The sequence below is a fragment of the Juglans microcarpa x Juglans regia genome, chromosome 4D (assembly GCF_004785595.1).
Source record: "Juglans microcarpa x Juglans regia isolate MS1-56 chromosome 4D, Jm3101_v1.0, whole genome shotgun sequence".
Classification (NCBI taxonomy): domain Eukaryota; kingdom Viridiplantae; phylum Streptophyta; class Magnoliopsida; order Fagales; family Juglandaceae; genus Juglans; species Juglans microcarpa x Juglans regia.
This window is the reverse complement of record NC_054600.1, coordinates 22,031,729-22,052,743: the sequence shown is the minus strand read 5'-3', so window position 1 is coordinate 22,052,743 and position 21,015 is coordinate 22,031,729. Positions and strand designations below refer to the sequence as shown.

Genomic DNA, 21,015 nt, shown 5'->3' with positions numbered 1-21,015 from the left:
GAGTTCAAATTGTGCTGATTTGAAAAATAAATGGTGACTTGAATTTTGAGAAGATACTTGTAATTGGAGATTAATCATTTGGTTGTGCAATTTGTTACTGATGGTTAACATTGGAAGTGGCTATTAGGTTTCCAATAGTAGAATTCAATGAAGGTTTAGAAGTTGGAGAATAGGAGTTGATTGCAGTTGGCACATATTATTGTATGGATCTATTGATCATTGAAATTTATTGAATGTTGTATTAAGGTTCTCGAGGAATGAGATTTTGGATAGCATAGTCACCCTGGGATTACAGGGCGTGATGTGTCATTGGGGGACTAAAATGAGTATGTTGGATATCGTCATGTTTATTGAGAAATGTGCCACGTGCCGTCAAGTTAAGGCTGAGCATCAAGGTAGAATTCAATCTCTCCCTATTCCAAAGTGGAAGTGGGATGATATTTCTATGGATTTTGTTGTGGATTTGCTGAGGACTCCTAGTGGGAAGAACTCAATTTGGGCGATTGTTGATTGGTTGATCAAGAGTGCTCATTTCTTGCCCATTATTAATACTGACTCTTTAGGTAAGTTGACTCGGTTATATGTCAAGGAGATAGTGCGTTTGCATAGAGTACCCAAGAGTATTGTGTCAGATCGGGACCCGCGGTTCACCTCCCATTTTGGAAGAGCTTGCAGGCAGCTTTAGGCACTAAGTTGAAGTTTAGTACTGCTTATCACCCTCAAACAAACGGTCAATCAGAGCGTACTATTCAGACTCTGGAGGATATGTTGCGGTCTTGTATCATGGAATTTCAAGGAAGTTGGGAGAATCATCTGCCGCTTATCGAGTTCTCTTATAATAACAGTTTTCATTCCTCCATTCAGATGGCTCCGCATGAAATTTTGTATGGAAGGAAGTGTAGATCGCCTTTATGTTGGGATGAAGTTGGCGAGAACAAATTGCTTGGGCCTGAGATAATTCAAGAAATGAAGGATCAAGTTCAGTTTATCAGGAAGAAGATGGCTAAAGCGCAAAGTCGCCAGAAAAGTTACGCAGATACAAGAAGAAGAGACTTATCATTTGAAGTAGGTGATTGGGTTTATCTTAAAGTCTCTCCTATGAAAGGCGTTAAGCGCTTTGGTAAGAAAGGAAAGCTTAGTCCAAGATATGTTGGCCATTTTCAGATCGTAGAGAAGGTTGGGTTTGTTGCTTATAGAGTGGCCTTGCCGGACTATTTTGGTGGTATGTTCTTAGTTTGCTCTTAGTTGAATCTTATTCCTGTCTTAGTCTTAATGTTGACCTTGCCAATTTTGAGTACGAAATTTTATTCAAGGGGGGGAGGATGTAACACCCCGCATTTTAATGTATTTTTACTAAAGGATTATTTTTATTTATTTAAATTTTATTCTCGTATTTTAAAATTGGTTGAATTTTTAATGAGTTTATTTCTATGATTTTAATTTGGTGAAAATTATTTTTATGTGCTTTCTTAATATTTATTTATTGTTATGCATTTAAATTACTTTTAATATTTATTTAATTACTGTGGGATTTAATTATTTCAATTTGACTTTACCATTACGTTTAAATTATTTTATTTAACTTGAGGTTTTGAAATCGTTTCCGTTGGATCATTTTTGTGACCCAAGTTATGAGGATTGGACCTCATTTCTTTTCCCTCTATTTTTCTTTTCCTTTTCTTTTTCTTTTCTTCTTTTCTTTTTTTTCTTTTCTTTTTCTCCTCCCCTGATTTCCTTCCCGCGCGCGCGACACTCTCTCTCTCCCTCTCTCTTCCGTCCGTTCCTTCTTCACCACCCAGCGCCGCCATGCGTCGGCGGTGGTCGACACCGCCCAGCCCGCTAGCTTTCCCAGCCACCGGCGACGCTACCCCTCCATTTCCAGCTCCTCCATCGCCGCCGTTAACCACCACGAACCCATTGAAGCCACGGCGTTCCATGCACCACTGCGCCGCCGTCGCGCTACCTCCGGCCACCATCTTCACACCACTTCATCCTCGACCTCTTGGCAACCCATTGGACCCAACCCCACCTCCGATCCGCCACCGGTGAAGCTCCACCATCTACATTTCCGATTTGGGTATTTTGGTCTTCTACCGCCCATTGCGCCGCTACCCACAGCCAACCTTCACCACCACTAGCTTCACCGACCTCCCTAGGCCCTACCCTATCAATCTTGGGTCTTCGTTTGCCTCCGTTTGAAAGTTGGTATTTGTGACCCACGGCCACAGTGTATTTTACACTGTGGTGTTGCTCAAACGTAGCCTTTTTCAACTTCGTGATCCTTCAGAAATTGTTATATTGCACTGTAAGTATTTCTCCAAAGAACTTTCGTAATTTAAATGTATTTTTGCACTAACCCATTTCACTGTATTTTTGGCATGCCGGACTGAGTCCGAGGAGTTCGGGGGTCGGATGGATTTGTGATTGGAGTTGTTTGGTTTATTTGGTTTGGTTGTTGATGAGTTGTTTTGATTGGATTTGTTGGGACTGGTTATTGATGGACGTTGGATTGGTGTTGGTACATGTGCATTTCATTATTTCATGCATGATCATGTTTGTAAAGAAAACTGGGTTTTCGTGTATTGCATTCATGTTCATATGTTTAAGAAAACTGGATTTTCATGTGAGAATGGATTTTTGGTGCGTGTGTATCACGACCCCAAGCCGAGATGGGGCATTAACTCGGTGGAGCTCCTCTAGTTATTCGGGAGCGGAATATACTGAGTAACGTCCCCTGGATTGTCGCCGGGCGACAATGGGATACGACGAGATGGTCTCGTGCCAACTTTGTGGTCCTTCTGCTGGCGGGGACTAGAGGATGTCTAGCCACGTACGCGCTGGGTGCGGAACTGGGCATCGCTCGTTGCGTGGTGTGGGTGCTTGGCCATGTACGCGCTGGGCGCGGAACTGAGCACCGCTACGAAGCCAGGACGTGCGGATGGTCCATAGGGGAGGCCATGGTGCATATGGAATTAATGCACTATTTTCTGGAAAAATAGTGCGAGTTGGATTTTGGGTAAATCATTTTCTGGGAAAATGTTTTACGGATATTTTGGGCCAAAATAGGATTTTAGCGTGTGTTGGAAAATTATCATTTTCGGAAAAAATGATGTCTTGTGGAAAAATGCATATTTCATCATGTGCATGCATGTTAGTTGCATTTAATGCATTTTATATTACGTTGTTATTTGGGGTCATACTTACCTGCGATACCATTTTGTGGTAACGCAGATTTTGATGCAGATGAGGAGGAGGAGGGCGAGCCTGAGGAGACGGCTCCGCCCGAGGAGTGATCTGGGATCACTCGTTTGTCTATCTGAAACTATTGTAATATATTTTATGGATGACTGTATAACTGCTATTTAAATCTTTACTGATGTTTGATTGTAAATAAATTCTGGTACTTAGTTGACTATCCGCTGCGTTATTTTATTTGTACACTGTTGCATGTACACACACTGGCACTTCGTTGGGATATGTGACCGTGTTGTCACCATCCTGGTGTCTCAATCCCTGTGTATTTATATAAGGGGGATTGGGGGTGCCACAATTTCCAACTATGCTTACAATGCAAACCTACAATGAGAGAAAGAGCCTGGAGAAACTTAGTGGGGCATGCTTATGATGGTTAAGTCGAATCAATCATCTATACTAGAACATATACCTAGTAGTCTATTTATAGGATTAGGGTGTTCTGTATGGCATGACCTCTTCGGGGGCACAATTCTAGATGATTAGTTTGGTATGATCCCTTTAGAAATGCGATTATGCTATTGATAGCATCCTTCTAGTGCATATATCTCATCCAGATATATCTCCATGAATTCCAATTTTTGGTGGATTCGATCGGTTGAGATTCTTTCTCGTGTATGATGTCTCTCATGGACTTTATCCCTAGATTCGTACAATGCATTAGTTTTACCCTTCAATCATCCTCAGTCACGTGAGATTGTGCCATTGGTCGCAAACTATTTGTTCTTAACCCATAACGTGTATTTATGTCCAACACTATATTTTCGGAACCTCGTGAGTATGGCATGAGTGTGAATTGGAAATATCAAAGAAAATGAGAGATTAGCATCAACAATGGTAACAGTTGCCGCTTTCTCTATTTAAAAGTGGGGTACACCATTAAAAAAATGACTTTCATGCAAATTTCAAATTTATCTACTTTTTTTTTTAAAACAAAATGGGCGTGGGACTTAAAATAATATGACTGCAAATATCATTTTTCATCTAAATATTAGATTAGGAAAACATGTTAGTGAAAACCTCGTTTCAAAACATGATGATTCTTCTTGTGTTTTTGCCCATATCCATTCCTGTTCATTAGTTACGAACTTAATAGTAGGCAAAGGCATTTAAAAAGTCATTACACCTAAATGGCAAAAAAAGATTATAATTTCTTAAAAGAAGCAACCATTCACTTTTTCAAAACAACATTTGGTATAGTGGAAAGTCACAACTGCAAGAATTTTTGAATGGTATAATGATAGACTTACTACTTCCTACCACCTATTTATTACTCTTGTTTTTTTTGTTTTTTTCCAAAAACATAAGATTTTAGGGTAGAGTTTTTCTACAAATCAGCAACTATTCACTATTGCACACCCCACTCATGATGTGGAATTTTTTTTTCTCTCTCTCTACAGAAATGTGCGTTTTGGAGAAACAACCCCATTTCATTTCAAATAAGCAATCCCACGAAGACCACCTTCCTCCTAACCCAGCAAGATTTTTCCATTTGGAGATTATGCTACCAACACCCTTCTCTCCCTTTCGGGGTTTCCATTCTGTTCTATAAATATTTCTCTTCATTTTTTTTCTTTTCGATGTTTAATGAATTTCTTCCATCTGTATGTTTTTGGGTGGAAGAGAGAAAGATCACAGTGATGACTCCAATAAATCCAAGCTCAACTATTAAGTGTTTACTTCTTGAATAGTGCTGTGTAATGGACTAAGGAATGGAATGGTGAAATGACCTGCGTAATCTGATTGTAACAGGTTGGCCAGAGTGATGGAAATGCTCTTGCAAATGACAAGCAAGGGGATGCACACAAGATGTTTGATAAAATAGCTCAAGCCTGAGAATTGTATTGTCAAGAGGGTTCTTCGAGGGAATCCCTTAACCTCCAAAATTCACTACAGAAAATATGCCTTTCGATACCTCTCACTTCACTCTCTGATTTCTTTTATTTTCCCATTTCTTGACATGTAACTAACTGTAGCTTTAGTTAAACTGACCATGACAGACTCAACAATACGCAACACAGGCTCATCAAAATGCAACGTTTGGAAAGCCAAACACTGCGTATAACACAGGTTACTAATCCCACTGACCCCAAATACACCGTTTGAAGTCTTTAAACTCAAACAGTGCATATTACATTTATTAAGGAAAAGTTTGAATGCAGCTAATTTCGTGTACTGATCGACGAAGGGGATCTGGTTTTTGGGAAAAATTTGAAAACATTTCCTATGGTGAAATTAGAGCACCCGACAATTATGAATACAATACGGACAAAGAAAAATGTAGAAAATGAGAGAGAGATGTGATATCCCTTCATAAAATGGCCTCCGATTATGAAAGTTCTTAGCAATTTCCAGTCATTCATTCTTTGAAATATAACATCCAACAGATACTCACCATTGGTATGGAAAGAAACTATTAAGTCATAGGATGATTCACCTTTGTAGCAATTCTTTATTATCTGATCCGCCAAACTTTTGGAGTCTGCTTCGTATTGACTGTTCAAAAGCACTACATACAGAGCGGATGCTCAATTTGCTATAGACTATTTGAAATCTAACTGTCATGTCTATATCATTATCAATAAGATCTTCATTAAACTCCTTGTTTTCCTTGAACTCAGAGGTGGATAATTTCTCATATTTCTCACCCAAAGATTCTTTTAGGCCAATTTTATTAGCATAAACCCTTGCACAAAGACATAATCGAGAATGGCACAACTATGGAGAAGATGAGGGAATTCAGCGCATTTTGGAGAAACAGGTATTTTGGGTCTTTGGATGCCGCAACTATGGCAGCAACGGATGCAGCAACAGACGCAACAACTAATGCGGCAGTGGTGGCAAAGGAGAAGCTTCGAGAGGAGGTGGTACTGCGGATGCGGTAGGGGAGCTTTTCGGGGGCTGAGAAAACAAGAAAGGGAAGCGCATAGGGACATATTTTGGGGAAGACGAAGGGGAACTGATATTATTTTTTTAAATATAATAAGCCACGTTAGCAATAGGTGCACAATCGGTACACAAGATTGCTTGTACCTAGGAGAATTGATTTATTAAACCCATCGTTTCCAGTTCTTCACCTCGTTTGGTTACGCAGTTCAGATGAGATAAAATGAGATATTTACCTCGTTTGCATTCAAAACCCACCTCAACTTATCTTAACTCATCTCATCTTATTATTACAACTTTTTCAAATTTCTACACAAAATATAATAAACAATTCCATTTTTTCAAATCTCAAAACAACTTTCTCAAATTTCCACACAAAATATAATAAATAATTCATCTTTTATTCTATTATTCACAAACCATCTCAACTCATTTCTGAATCCAAACCACTCTGGAAGTTAAATAAAATATTTTTAAAATATTATTTTTAATATTATTTTTTATTTTAAGATTTGAAAAATTTGAATTGTTTATTATATTTTGTGTGAGAGTTTGAAAAAGTTATAATAGTGAGATGAGATGAGATATTTTGTATGAGTCATTCTATACAATTTCCACACTGTAGCTCAACCACCCCACACCAGGTGACGTGGATTTTATTTATTTATTTTTAAGTAAGAGGTTGAAAATTAAAACCAAGAATCTGCATTTCCCCCATTCCTTGCGTTCCCCCTTCACCTAGCGTTCGCTTTTCTCCCACCCAGCTCGAATCCCTTCCGTAAGGCGCACAAGCCAAACCTTTCCATAAATCCATCTCTCTTCATAAATCCTCGCACATCCCACGTTCTCTTTTCACCGCTCAAATCCGGATCTCTTCTCACCACATGTGACAAATCACTTCCGCAAGGCTTCGTCGACAAGATTTCCTCTTCTCACCGCTCGTCTGGGTTATTAACAGATGATGAACCAAACCGCATCAAAACGTTTTTTCATCGTCCAGGATATTAACAAAAGTTAACATTAGATATTAACATGTAGTACCCTTTCCATTTTTTCATCGTTTGGGATATTAACAGAATCATTTAGAACCATAAATTCTAATGCTTGATATTCCTACACAAAAAATTGACTCAAAATCAACCAAAAAAAAAAAAAAAAACCCTCACGTAATCAGTGTTACCGTGAAGTGAACAGCAGATCTGGGAATCTGGGTTCTCTGCATCGTCTGGGTTTCTCTGTGGCGCTGGGGTAAGGGGTGAGGGAGAAGAGTCTGGGTTTGAGATCTGGGGTAAGGGGCGTCAAGGTGACGGGAGAGGGTTCGAGTTTGAGAGTTCGTTGAGGATCTGGGGTGAGGGAGAAGAAGGAGAAAAGAGCGTTGGGGGTGAGGCCGATGAGGGAGAAGATCACGCTGGGGGTGAGGCCGACAAGGGAGAAGAGGAAATCGAGGGCTGGGGTGAGGGGCGTCAGTATGAGGGAAGCTCAGAGAAGAACCGTGACGTGGGCGATAATGTTAGGGACCTCGGTCTTGTCCCTAACACTAAGGTCCACGAGCTTGCCTTGGTGAAGATGATGACCGAGTGATCTTGCTATCTTAGTTGGCTTTCACCAAAGGAATGGTGTTTGAGTAATGGAAAGATGAAGATGATGCACTTGGGTAGGCTAAGGCAAATCAATGTGGGTGGCTAAACTTGTTCTTGAGTGAGGTGCCAAGATGATGGAGGCTAGGGTTGAATGGAAGAGATGAGGTTAGGGTTTGTTCTTGGAGAGTGGCGCCAAGTTGATGGAGTGGGAGTGTTCTAAGAGTTGATTATGGTTGTTTGATGCAATGGGGATGGCTTGGGGGTTGCCCTTGATGTTTGGGCCACTTGGATGGAGATTAGGGTTGGTATAGTGAAGTATAGTTAGGGTTTTGTGGGGTGGCTAGGGTGGATTTCGAGATTTGGAAGAGTTGGCTTAGGGTTGGAGTTTAGGATGATGCTAAGGTTTGGGAATGAGATGGAAGAGTAAGGCTAGGTTTTGGAGGCTAAGGTGGGTGGATTGAGATTGACTAGATTTGGTTGGTTTAGGAGTGGATATGGGAAGTTTGTAAGATGGAAGGAATCTTTGAGTGAAGAGGGAAATTTGAATTTGAATTAAGATGACAAGTCAATAATTGACTTAGAGAGATTGTAGTAGGGCTGCTACCCGCATGGTGCGGGGCGGGGGGTCATCCCGCCCCCCGCCCCCGCTATACCCTCTCTATGCGGGGCGGGGGACCCCGCCCCCGCATGGGCGGAGCGGGTTAGCCCGCCCGCCCATGCGGAGGCGGGGCAGCGGGGGCGGCGCCCCGCTGCCCACCCCTAGATTGTAGGAAGAGTGATTTAAGGAATTGAAGAGGATTTGCAATTCCTTAAATTAGGGGATTTGAATTGAGATTTAAATTTGAATTTGGATTTGAATTTGAATTTGAATTGGAGGGAGTCAAGACTCCTAAAAGGAATGAGTTTCCTTATGGAATCTTGAGGTGGATGGCTAGGGCTTATGTGGATGATGGATGATTTAAGGATGGCCAAATTTGGTAAGTGGATGGATTTGAAAAGTGGAATGGGCGGCTAGGCAAACTCAAATAAGGCAAGTGATTGCTGAAGTTTGAATTTGAATTAACAAGGATCATGTGTTTCGGCTATGGCATAGTTTGATGAGGCAAACCAATTATGGAAAGTGACAAACTTATAGAAAGGATGACAAACAAGATGTGGTCGAGTATAAGGTATGGAATGGATCAAATGAGCAATGAAATGGATGAACACCAAGAACAAATGAAAAACACGATGAACAAGTGATAAATAATCAAGAACAAAGTGAACAAAAGATAACTAATTCAACTATGATTCACGTATTGCACATAGATGAAATAAACCTCTTTATTGATGAACTTGAAAATAACAAAGAGAACAACAACTTGGATTCACGAATTGCACCAAGTTGCAAGAACAAGATAGATTGAACCACATCTATTCACGAATTGCAAGGTGTGATTCTCTCTTAAGGGATTCACGGATTGCACCCCAAAGAGCCCAAGTACCTTAGCACCGAATGGTGATCTCAAGAACAAAATAGTCTACCCACTAGGAAATTTGCCAAAAGATGTAAATGCAAAGACTAAGGGTTCTATTTATAAGGATTACAACTTGGAAAACCCCAATAGGTCCATTGGAAAATAAATAATTAAATAAAAATAAATAATAAAAAATATCATAGTTGACATGAGCCAAGTTGACCCATGGCATGCATGAGCCCATGGGTGGGCTAGGCTAGCCCATGGCATGGGCCATGGGCATGGCTAGTGGCTTGGCCATGGGCCATAACACATGAGTTCTTACCAGATAAACCTTATTCACCACGTGAGGAGTGTGGTGTGTGATCCGCAGACTCGAGGTTTGAGCAGATTTATTGATTTTGTATATCTAAACCGAGCATTAATCACTTCACCCACTCGTACACACTTCACACTCCGACTTCTAACTCTCATCTTCCACTTCTCTGTGTTATGATTCCCAGCTCTAAGCCTCACCTTCCACTTCTCTGTGTTAGAGTCCCAGTCGTCAAGTTCATGATATCAACAGACTGAAATGCAGGCTTCTCTCTCTGGAGAAATTTGCGTGTCGAAAACCCCGTTGAACTAAGCGATCTTTCCCTTTCTCTCTTCTTTTGATTGTTTTGGTTTTCCAAAGCATTTTTAATTACAAATGACCAATTCCTAGGGTTTGATATTCTCTATCATTTTCTTGGAAATCAAACAAACTATTGCTCGAGTGCATTTTTTTTTCAAGTTTATATTGTGGGGAATTTGAAGGTTACGATACGGATTCTTAGCTCCCTCTTCTGAAGTTTGAAGAGAGAGAGTTGGCAGAATCGAACCTACGACTTTATCGCCACCACTGAGTAATCTTTTTCCCACTTCATATACTCCCTGAAGTTTTCAATGCTATGCTATTATGGGATATTATTTTCTATGAATTTATTTTGAGTTCCGACATTTAGATGTGTTTGTGTGTGTGAAATCAAGATTGGGATGAAACAGAACAACGTACTCCAACACTTGATCTGAGACATTCATTGTCGAGTCATTGTAAATTATTAGCTTCTGAATCCTCGCATGTTTTTGCACATAAATCTAGACGGGTTGGGATAGATGCAGGATCGATTCACTTTTAATGAATTCGGTCTGCCACATGGAGCGTGGGCCCCGGGTGTATGCGCCCAACAACCAACTGATAACAAGATTTTTTTTAAAATTACAGATTCCACATAAATGTGCTAATTAAGGAAGTAAGGGTTAAAGAGGGAACGTAAAACGACGTCATTTCAGTCCATTCAGCCTATCCCTTCCCGTCTTCATCCAAAACTTCATTTGCAGGTTCATAATCCTTCTCCAAACTTTTCTGGAGAAAGTGATAAGAAAATAAGAAACCAAAAAGAAAAATCAAGAAACCGAAAATCCGATAACTATGAGGTCCTTGCATTTTACACCAGCAATTACTCTAATTTCAAACGTTAATCCTCGTATATCACTCGCAAGTGGCTCTCCTGACCTCTATTTCCGAATTTCATTTATGCCAATTCAACCTCTTAAACATTCAGTCACTCTTCTAAAACCCCAGTCTTATCCGAAGCCACAGATTAATGCAGGAGGAGGAGGAGAAGAAGACCCAGATTCCCAAGTGGCTCAAGTTCAAGACTTGAGGGTCCCAGAGCATTGGTTGATTCCCTCCAAGGCCTTGGAGGTATAACTTCTCCAGTTTCTTCATACCCCCATTTTCGTCGTTAAATTCATTTTTAATTAGCACCATCGGTTAATTTGAGTAGCCAGATTCACATTGATATTACCCAGTTGATCAAACTTATTTGTATTGTTGTATGTCATGAGCTTTAAGTTTGTATTGTTGTAATGTCATGAGCTTTAAGTTTGTATTGTTGTGATGTCATGAGCTGTACTACAACGATGGATACCAAAAAAGAGTATATATTTTGTAGATTGATTGAGACTAGTTTATAGTGAATCTCGTGAGAGGATATTTTTTTCTTCTTTTTAACTTAGTGCTATTAACCGGTTAAGGACTCCGTGTTTTATGCTGCTACACTATTTTTTTTCCTTTTCTCCGAGTGTTCTAGATATATACAATTAATCGCATGACGCTTGCTTCCTTTAGAAGTGACATGCCAGATAGAAATCAGACCTCCTATGCTAGGCAGTTCTACATTTTGAAGCATGGATCGGTTATGTGTTGCTGTTTCTATTGTCATAGCTGATTATAGTGCCATTCCAGCCAGACAACCCAGCTATTAGAGCCATCAGCAACCACTGATCATCGAGCTGTATTCTTAAAACTCTTGAATCTATGCACGTAGGGTCTAATATGCAATGTGGATGGTGCAGGATTATTAATTTGTTGGACCTCTCCACCAAATAGCTAAAGTATAGTATCGTATCAAAGCTCAGTTCATTTATTTGTTTTTTAATCATACTGAAACTGCCAGATCCCTGCCCCTTTTTAGTACGCATCTCTCATAATGTTATCGAAGTCCTCTACCTTGCAGATTTTAGAATTTTATCCTCAAAATTCTTGATTTGCTAGGTATCTTGTGTAAAAATGTTTTTCAATATTTTGGTATTTTTTGCATCGCATGGGATGCAAGAATTAGACTTGTGTTCCACCACCCTGCTCTGGAATTCTTTCACACAATGTTATCTGTGTCGATTGATGGAGGGTTCTCTCAGGTTTTCCCTGTGGCGGCCAGGAATATTGGTAACATAAAGCTATCACGTCTTTTGTATGTTGAAGATACTTTATTTTTTTGTGGGAAAAATCCAATTCATCTTCATCGTGTGCATGCTCTTTTCTTATTCTCTGAAGCAGTCTTAGGACTAAAGGTTAACTTGGATAAATTTGAGTTGGTTGCAGTGGATCAAGTCACCAATATGGATAGTTTGGCAGGCATTCCGGGGTGTAATGTGTCATACTTACCTATGAAATATTTGGGTCTTCCTTTGGGGGCCACTTTCACGGCTAAGATAGTTTGGGATGTGGTTATTGAGAAGACTGAACGAAACCTAGCTAGTTGGAAGAGAGTATGTTTTCCCAAAGGTAGTAAGATTGTTTTGATAAAGAGTACTCTCTCCAGCCTGCCTATGCATTTCATATCTTTATTTCTGTTCCCAGCCAATGCAACTAACTGCCTAAAAGTTGCATAGGGACTTCTTTAAACTTCCTCCGGGGTGGGTTGGGACAAGAGTTCATACACCTGGTAAGTTGGGCCAAAGTATTTTTTCAATCTCCAAAGGTGGCTTAGGAGTTTGAAACTTGATTTCTATAATCATACACTCTAGCAAAAATGGCTTTGCACTATCTGAACGAGAGAGAGGCCATGTGTAGAATGAGTAGGCACTAAGTATGGATGTTTGTAGGGCGGGTGACGTTCTAATGAGGTCTAAGGACCATATGAGGTGAAATTATGGAATGACATAAGAAAAGGGTGGGGGAAGTTTTCTAAGCATACTAGTTTCGAGGTAGGAGATGGTGTTAGGATTAAATTCTGGCTTGATTGGTGGTGTGGTAGTAGGGCTCTCAAAGAAGCTTGCCCAAAGGTGAACATGGTGGCTTGGGTGAAGGATGCTTCAGTGGCAGACCTTTTGGAGACAAATAGTGAAATCTGTTAGTGGATTGTAGATTCAGCGGAGTGGCTCATGATTGGGAGGTTGAGGCCATGACTGCATCCTTTTAATCTTCTGTACTCGTTATTTTCAGAACAATAGGTAAAGACAAGCTGCTTTGGGCTCCATCCAAGAAAGGAAGATTCAATATCCGGTTTTTCTATAATGTCCTTATCCTTTTAATACGAACCCATTTACTTGGAAGAGAATATGGAAGACTAATGCACACCCAAGAGCTCCACTTGTTGCTTGGACAAATCTCTCGGGGAAGATTTTTATCATGGACATTCTGAGAAAAAGAGTGATTGAGTATTAGTGTGCAAAAGGATTGAGGAATCTTGGACCATCTTTTACAGCATTTCCAGGTGGCTAGTGCTCTATGGAATGATTTCTTCATTCAAGTTGGTTTGGATTGGGTTATGCCCAGAGCATAGTAGACCTTTTTAACTCATGGAGAGGATTAGGCGGTTGTCCACAAATCTTGGTAGTTTGCAAAATGGTTCCTACATGTCTCATATGGTGTATCAAGATGGAAAGGAATGATAGAAAATTTTGAGGATCAGAAATGGACGATAAAGGAGCTCAAGACTCTCTTTTTCACCTTCTCTGAGCAGCACACATAGGCTTAGGGCTCATTTGGAGAGTATCTCAGAATTTTGTAAATAGTAGTGAAATGGTTTGATTTAAGATGTTTTATTGGATTTTGGGAAATGAGAGAAAAAGTTCAATAAAAATATTATAAAAATTAAAAAATTGTTTGAATATAATTTTTTGTTTTAAAATTTGAAAAAGTTTTATTATTTTTTGTATTTTGTTTGGAAGTTTGGAAAAGCTGTATTGGGTTTTGTGTTTGGATAATGATTAGATTTTGTGTTTGAGAAGGAAATTATGAGAAGTTTTGAGAATATATGAGAATACCTTGTTACCCAAACAAGGTCTTATTCTCCATGATTATCTTATGTCTCTTTTTATTTCCAATCAGATGACTGTCTTGTATGCATCATGATGTACATGTACTGCACCTTCTAGCGTTTTTTAATGATGCCAAGAAAAGAAAAGAAAAGAAAATATCTTTGACATGATTTCAAGAGCCAAAATCATATTTTAATTGTTCACAGGTGAGGAAACGATAGTTTAATTGAAAAAGGGAGTTCTCTGTGATTTTCTTTGGGATGATTGCTAGCAATTTCAATGTGCATGCTTGTATAACTCAGGTTGTAGATGGCGTGACTGACGCTTAATCCAGCCTCTTTCAGGAATCTGAGTGGCTCAGGTTTACCCTTCACAAATGGTTGGATGATGAGTATTGTCCTGAGGAAACCAACGTGGAAATCAGCAAGGTTGCTGCCAACTCATTCTACAAATCTTTGCTAGAGAAACAAACAGACCTTGGTGAAATCTTGTTGACGATGGCTAGAGAATTGGAATCCATCTCCTACCAAGAGAGCTTTCATGGGGCGTTCTCCTCAGCCAATGCAGCGGTAAACTTAATTGCCCAACGCATAGAGCAGGTTTAGTTGTTTAACCGGTTGCGGTCTCAAAGTAACTAACTGCTATTTCCCTAATAAAACACATTTCTGTCCTTGCTTATGTAGTCTGATTTTCTGCAAATCAATGTTAATCAGAGTTTACTAATTGCATGATCCTCTTTGAGTACTGAAGATCCGTATCTTTACTTTGAGTGCATCTTTTTGGAAGGGCAAAAGGAACAGGTTCAATTCTCCATTGCTCATTTTCTTTTCAATTAATTCTTTTCTCCTTTTGCTCCATTTTGTTTATGTCCAATGAAACCACACTATTCCATCTTCGATCTATTACAATCTAGTTAATGCAAAATAAGAAACAAAATACCATCGCTAAAGCTTGCTTGCACTAAAACATGGAGAAATTGTTAGTGAAGGCATGACCAGGAATTATTTGATTATATAGATCGGAGGAGATGAACCTTTCCTTTTCTTATAAGACATGAAATGATTGATTCTGATTTAGATGAATGTACTGAGATTAAGAGATGAGATGAATTGAGATGATTTGTGAATAGTAGCGAGATTTTTAGTTGGAATTCGATGAGATGATGTGAGATCTAACGAGCTCTAAAGTGATCTCATTGACACACACAAGGATTCAAGTTGTCCTAAAGGGGTTAAAAAACCTGAAATTTCTGAATAGAATTGTTGAGGTAACCAGTTGATATAGTAAGGGGACTATCTGCAATAATTCCTTTATAAAAGCTAACTCCATGTTCTAAGAAGTACTTATTGCCAAACTTAGTGCATATATAGTATAAATTTAATGTTGCATGAAAATATCTAGATTCTACATAAACTATCTTACATATCAAAATGAAAAATGACTTAAAGAGATCAGTTGATAGTTTTTATGAAGATTTTTTTAAAAAAAAAAATATATATATATATATATATATATTTCATTACAAAAATAATTATGGATAAATATTATTTTACAAAACATTGTTATTGGATCAAATCTGAAATAGATATTAAATTATGTTTTCAAAATTTTATTTGATCTACATATATGTAGCAAATTATTGAAATATAATTTTATATATAGTTATATTTTAATGCTTTTTTGTAAAATTAAGATTAATATTTATCTCTTTTTATTTTACATAAACGTTTCACACGGTTGAAAAGTTGGTTCCTCTTAAAAAAAATTGCTTGTTCCACCGCTAAATACTGGATACAAGTTAACATACATATATAGAATATTAGAATACAAAGATTTCTTCACATTCTTGGCAATGTACGTATATATGACAATTACGTGCACATATAATTTTTACAGATGAGATGAGATTAAAGTTAAAAGTTGAATAAAATATTATTATAATATATTTTTTTTCATATTATTTTTATTTTAGAATTTGAAAAAATTAAACTATTTATTTTATTTTGTATGAGAATTTAAAAAAATTGTAATGATTAAATGAGATGAGTTGAGAGGAGTGAAAACAAACTGAGGAATTTCTTCATTTCTATTAGCCTTACAACTCGAATGAACCTGCAGCTTGTTTTGTGCGACCCTTTTTGTATGAAAAACGCTTGTTACAAGCGCCTGGGATTAACAACGTGCAAACGTGACTGACGTGGAGACATTTGATGAGAGAGATGAGAGAGAGCTGAGGAGAGGAAGAGACCGAGCTGCTGGAGCTGATGAGAGAAAAAAACCGACCTGATGAGAGAGGAAGAATTATTCATTTTAAATCTAACGTGACATGGACGACTGCACACCGATTATATCTACCGACTGTATATAGAAAAACTGTTTTGTATAAGCAATTTACATCAAACTCTAATATTTTGCAACCTTCTTGATCATACGTACAATGATGTACGTACGTACCAACCTTTTAATTAAAATACAATTTTTAATGGGTTATTTTTAAATAATAAATTTATTTACAAAGTTTTTTTTATTGACATATCATGAAGTAGAGATATGCCACGTCTGCTTCTTAAAATAATATTGATAATTTTATAAATATAATGAATTTTACAATAAGTGATATGTTAGGCACGAAACTTCTAAATAGTATAATTCATTTTCAAAGAATGATACAACATTAACTAAGCTAAAGTTATTCTTTTGAATGCATATTATTTATTAAATGAAGATGGTACCTATTGTATTAACTTAGTCCAACAGATCAATGGAAAAAAGAAAACAAAGGTACAAAAAATAGGTGTATCATGCTTAATTATGCACGTTACACTTAAAGAAACTAAGACCTGATTTGGATAGTGAGATGAGATGAGATGGTTTTAGATTAAAGTTAAATAGAATATTGTTATAATATTATTATTATTTTAAAATTTAAAAAATTAAATTATTTATTATATTTTGTATGAAAATTTAAAAAAGTTGTAATTGTTGGCCTAAGAATTATTTGATAGAATCTTTAGATAGGAGTCTCCTATATTAAGTTGAAAGATGCCACGTGTGTCTTTAATAAGAAAATAAGAGGACCATGTTATTTTTGTATTGTCCTTAAAATTTAAAATAATGGTAGATATACGTTTGTTACTTGTTACATGTAAGATCGTACAAACTCTTTGAATAATGATTAAAAAAGTAAGATCTTTAAATAGATTTATTTTTTAACAAAAAGGCTTGCACAAACATTACAAAAGAAAAAAATTCATGGGATCCATGTACCTTGTGAAGACTAGTACCACTGGCACTACTTCATTGGTGATTGATCAAAGTAGCATGTTTTATGGATTGTACTTGGATGAAATCTGCAATACATACCGTACTTAGAATCTAATGACAGTTATATATCGTGTGGTGTGGCACCTATAATCCTATTCATGTCTTAGATTGCCGTTCATCCCATTTTGTAAGATTTTAAGGACATCCAGGTTTGAGATATTCAGAACGTGCTGCATCCCACCATTTTTAAATTTACAATTAAAAAATAAAAAATAAATGAAAAACACTATTAGGAAAAAGCTTCAAAGCTCATTTCACCCTTTCTGTCACGTCAAAAATAATTAATAATATAATTTACTACTTTCTATTAGGAAAAAGCTTAAGATTTAAAATTAATTTCCGTACTAGCCAATACTAATGTGCCACATAGGCACTCTAGAAAAGCACGATATGAACCCGCGTCCACCTCATCCCCCTCTATTTCCTCCGAATCTCTCTCCCTCCCCCATTATCTGCATTGAAGTCCAAAAGAGAAAATCTTATTTCTCTCCATCTCCTGCTTGATTCCACGAAGAAGAACAAAAGGAACGTCGTCCCTGCTCCCACCACGACTTACACTGGACACCGACAAGCTTAAGTATTTTCTTCTCTACATTTTCTTTTGATTAGGGTTTTCTTGACTAGATACTAAATTTGTAATTCTTCATTGCCTAGTTTAGTACATCTATCTAGTCTATATGTAGTTATGATAGTATGTTGTGTTGTTGCTTGACCCAGATATAAACTGATTGTTACTAGCTAAATACATTGTCCCTCGGGCATAACTACACCCATGATCAGCTAGCCTAAGTGTCCCCAATTCCATCTTAGGTCTTCTAATAAAGTCTAAAGATAATTTTCTAGTGCTTAATTGAGGTTGTGATTAGATATTTTGGAAAATTATTTCGTTTACAAGTTACATAGTCTTATTATTATTATTATTATTATTATTATTTTGTTATTTTTCTTTGAAATCATACCTATAATCTTTACAATTCACTATAGCCAACTCAAGATAAGTTTATTGCTTTAATAATCTTAACCTTAACATACGCATGTACACATCACTAAATTCATCGTATCGGCCATCCACTAATGTAATTGGTAGGGAAGAAAAGGTTGTTTCCTTGTTTGAATCCAACTAAGGGATCTTTGGGTCATTCAAGTGGCCTTTATAGAATGATTACCTATAGAAAGGGATAACATCAATATCTCACTTTGAGGGTAACCAGTTCAGTGGCTTAATATTAGAGTGTGACAGAATTACCTCTGTTATAATAACATATTAAATCACTTATTGTTATAACTTATAAAAGCTGATTTGAAATAGTTTGTGAATATGGAGGATACTATTGATTTGAAAAAATGAAAATGGGTCCTTCTATGGTCAGATATGAAGTATCGTAAATAAATTTCTCCATTGCACCTGTATTTTACTTCGATTGAACATAACCATGACTCGACTCCAACTTAGTGATTTACGTGATAATATTACCTGTGTTGTATCTTTCAGGTTAGGAACTTGAGCATTTATGTCTTGTATCTTAATTTCACCATTCTCTATGCAAGAAGATCTACTCACCATTTCTATCTTGTAAATGATATCAGGTTGCGTGAATGATGAGTATATCAAGAGATCATGTTGAGATTTTAGATAGTTCTAATTCTAACGCCGATGAAGTTGAGATAATTGAAGAGGATGGTGAGGTTGGACTCAACAGGAACATGCTCGAGGACGGCCATATAATGTCATCTTCATATGTGGAGCCGTATGTGGGGCTAGAGTTTGACGACGTAGATGATGCATTTAGTTGCTATAAAGCCTTCTCCAGACGAACTGGTTTTAGAACTCAAACAAATCATACTCAGTTGTTAGGCATAAACAAATCATTAATTGGTGTAGAGCATGTGTGTTGAGAGAAGGGTTCTGTCGGTATAATCTTAAACTTAAAGAGAGAGCAAGACCCAAGGCTTTGGAAACAAAGTGTGGGTGTAAAATGATGTTGAAAATAAATAAGAATGGAGGCAAATGGGTTGTATCCAAGTTTGTACTCCAGAATAATCATGATTTGTTGACACCTCGGAGTAGAAGTTTGCTTCGTGGGCATAGACGGGTGACACCGGGTCAAAAAAATTTAATAGACACACTAAATGAGTTGGTGATACCAACACGAAAAATAATGTCTGTTTGGAGTAAGGACCATAGTGGTGATTATAACATTAGTTACATTTCTAAGGATATTCAGAATTATTTGAGTAATGTCGTATGTTCCTTGTGTGAAACTTTTTACTTGATGAAATATTTTTTTATAGTACTATGGGCGAACCAAGTTCAACTATATTACCTCCAGACCTGGTCACTATGTCAACAACATTTGATATGTATGAATACTAATCTTATCTTATTTATTTTATATTTAAATGTTTTCTTTGTTCACTTATTGTCATCCTTTTGTGAAAATTTTTCTTGATTTGTAAAAATATGCAATTCCCAACAATGTCACAAGATGAAGAGTATGAAGCATCGTGAAATTTTTACTTTTTAGAAGAGAATTAATTTTTGGGTAGCTGATGGAGTGGACTTTCGTTAAATTTGTTGTTTCCTTATTCAATATTTTTTGTAGACATGATATTTTGTAGCCATGATACTTTTGTTGGCTGTAATGATGAATCCAGTTGGTTGTAAGTTGGTTGTAATGTAGAATTTAGGTGTCTGTGTAAGTGGTTGTAAGTTGGTTGTAAGGCATTTGAACGAAGAAATAACATCTTCCTATATTCTTTTAATCTTTTCATACAGCCTGGTGATTCCAAGAGAAACACATGCTTCTATTAATCTATTACATAATATCATGCTATTAATATTTAATTGAATAAGATAAACTAAGATCTCTATTTTGTCTTTTTGTTTTTTTTTTTTTGTTTTTTGTTATCATTTGATTTGGTTTTTTAATGTGTCTTGGTATTTTAATTGAATACATACGGTAATTATCTTTTGCTTTCACAACTAAAATTTCTCTACAGCTTCTCGCCTTGCTTCCATTATGAAAAAGACCCACCTCTACTTTTTAAGCTTTTATTGTATTGTAAGTTATGCCATGTTCCCTGAGTTCACACCAACATTTGCAAAAAATGTAAAAACTGATCAGAAAACGTCAGTGGTGCCAAAAGAAAAAGAAATGAGAAAACTGATCCAAAAAATAGTCTATTAATTTGCATGGTGATCTCACCATTTCAATAACCCACATCCACTGATCCCATAAAATAGTCTTTTACAAAAACTTATCCAAAAAATAAATACAACTTGTCCCGATAAGCCAAGAACATCTTAATGTAGCATTAAACGATTTACAGAGCATGAAGGCTCATAAACTTTTAGAGTAAGAAATAACGCAATAAATAGAATCTAAGATGCAATTAAGACACATTTGTACTTCTTCTTCATCGATTGAAATTTTATGTGTTCAATTCTTGCATGTTCAGTTGCTATCCTTTCATTTATTCGATGTGTTAATTCCAAGATTCGTTTACAACAATCCGGTTGTTCCATTTCAAGATCAATCCATTTGAAAAAGCCACACTGTTTTTTATCCTTATAATTTGGACAATTGAAAAACTATCTACTAAAACTTTTTGGGTTGCCCGATGTCCACATTTTGGAGGGAATGCCGCAATAACATATCGGTCTTCGTCCTGATATCACATAATCTCTTGCCCTCATAGATCGTAAGCTAAATATAGTGTCTCCTCCACTACTTTCCATATTGTTGCAAAAAAAAAAAAAAAAAAAAAAGAGGAGAAAAAACCCACTCCATCAACTAATGGTTGCATCCTAAGGCACTCAATATGATCATCAAATGCAATGCAATGCCAAAAGAATAAAAATATATAAAGAAATAAACACTAAATTGATCATATGGGGTTTGTCTCCTAGTAACAGTTATAATTGAACACCAACCAATGTAAATCAA

The 21,015-nt window shown here is 37.0% G+C and overlaps 1 protein-coding gene, 2 non-coding genes and 1 pseudogene across 3 annotated transcripts; 3 read left to right on the top strand and 1 right to left on the bottom strand.

The window, feature by feature from the left end:
- Positions 1-5,685: 5,685 nt before the first annotated feature.
- Positions 5,686-6,180, bottom strand: LOC121260216 (annotated as a pseudogene).
- Positions 6,181-9,969: 3,789 nt separating this feature from the next.
- On the top strand, positions 9,970-10,066 carry LOC121261755. Its single transcript, XR_005939977.1, has one exon. It is a non-coding gene; the product is annotated as a small nucleolar RNA R30/Z108 (small nucleolar RNA).
- Positions 10,067-10,183: 117 nt separating this feature from the next.
- LOC121261738 lies at positions 10,184-10,274 on the top strand. Its single transcript, XR_005939964.1, has one exon. It is a non-coding gene; the product is annotated as a small nucleolar RNA snoR31 (small nucleolar RNA).
- Positions 10,275-10,466: 192 nt separating this feature from the next.
- LOC121259271 lies at positions 10,467-14,467 on the top strand. The gene is made up of 2 exons (XM_041160799.1): positions 10,467-10,904; positions 14,089-14,467. Exons 1-2 carry the CDS (start codon positions 10,629-10,631, stop codon positions 14,347-14,349), a joined length of 537 nt encoding a protein of 178 aa, XP_041016733.1. The 5' UTR covers positions 10,467-10,628; the 3' UTR covers positions 14,350-14,467.
- The last annotated feature ends 6,548 nt before the right edge of the window (positions 14,468-21,015 follow it).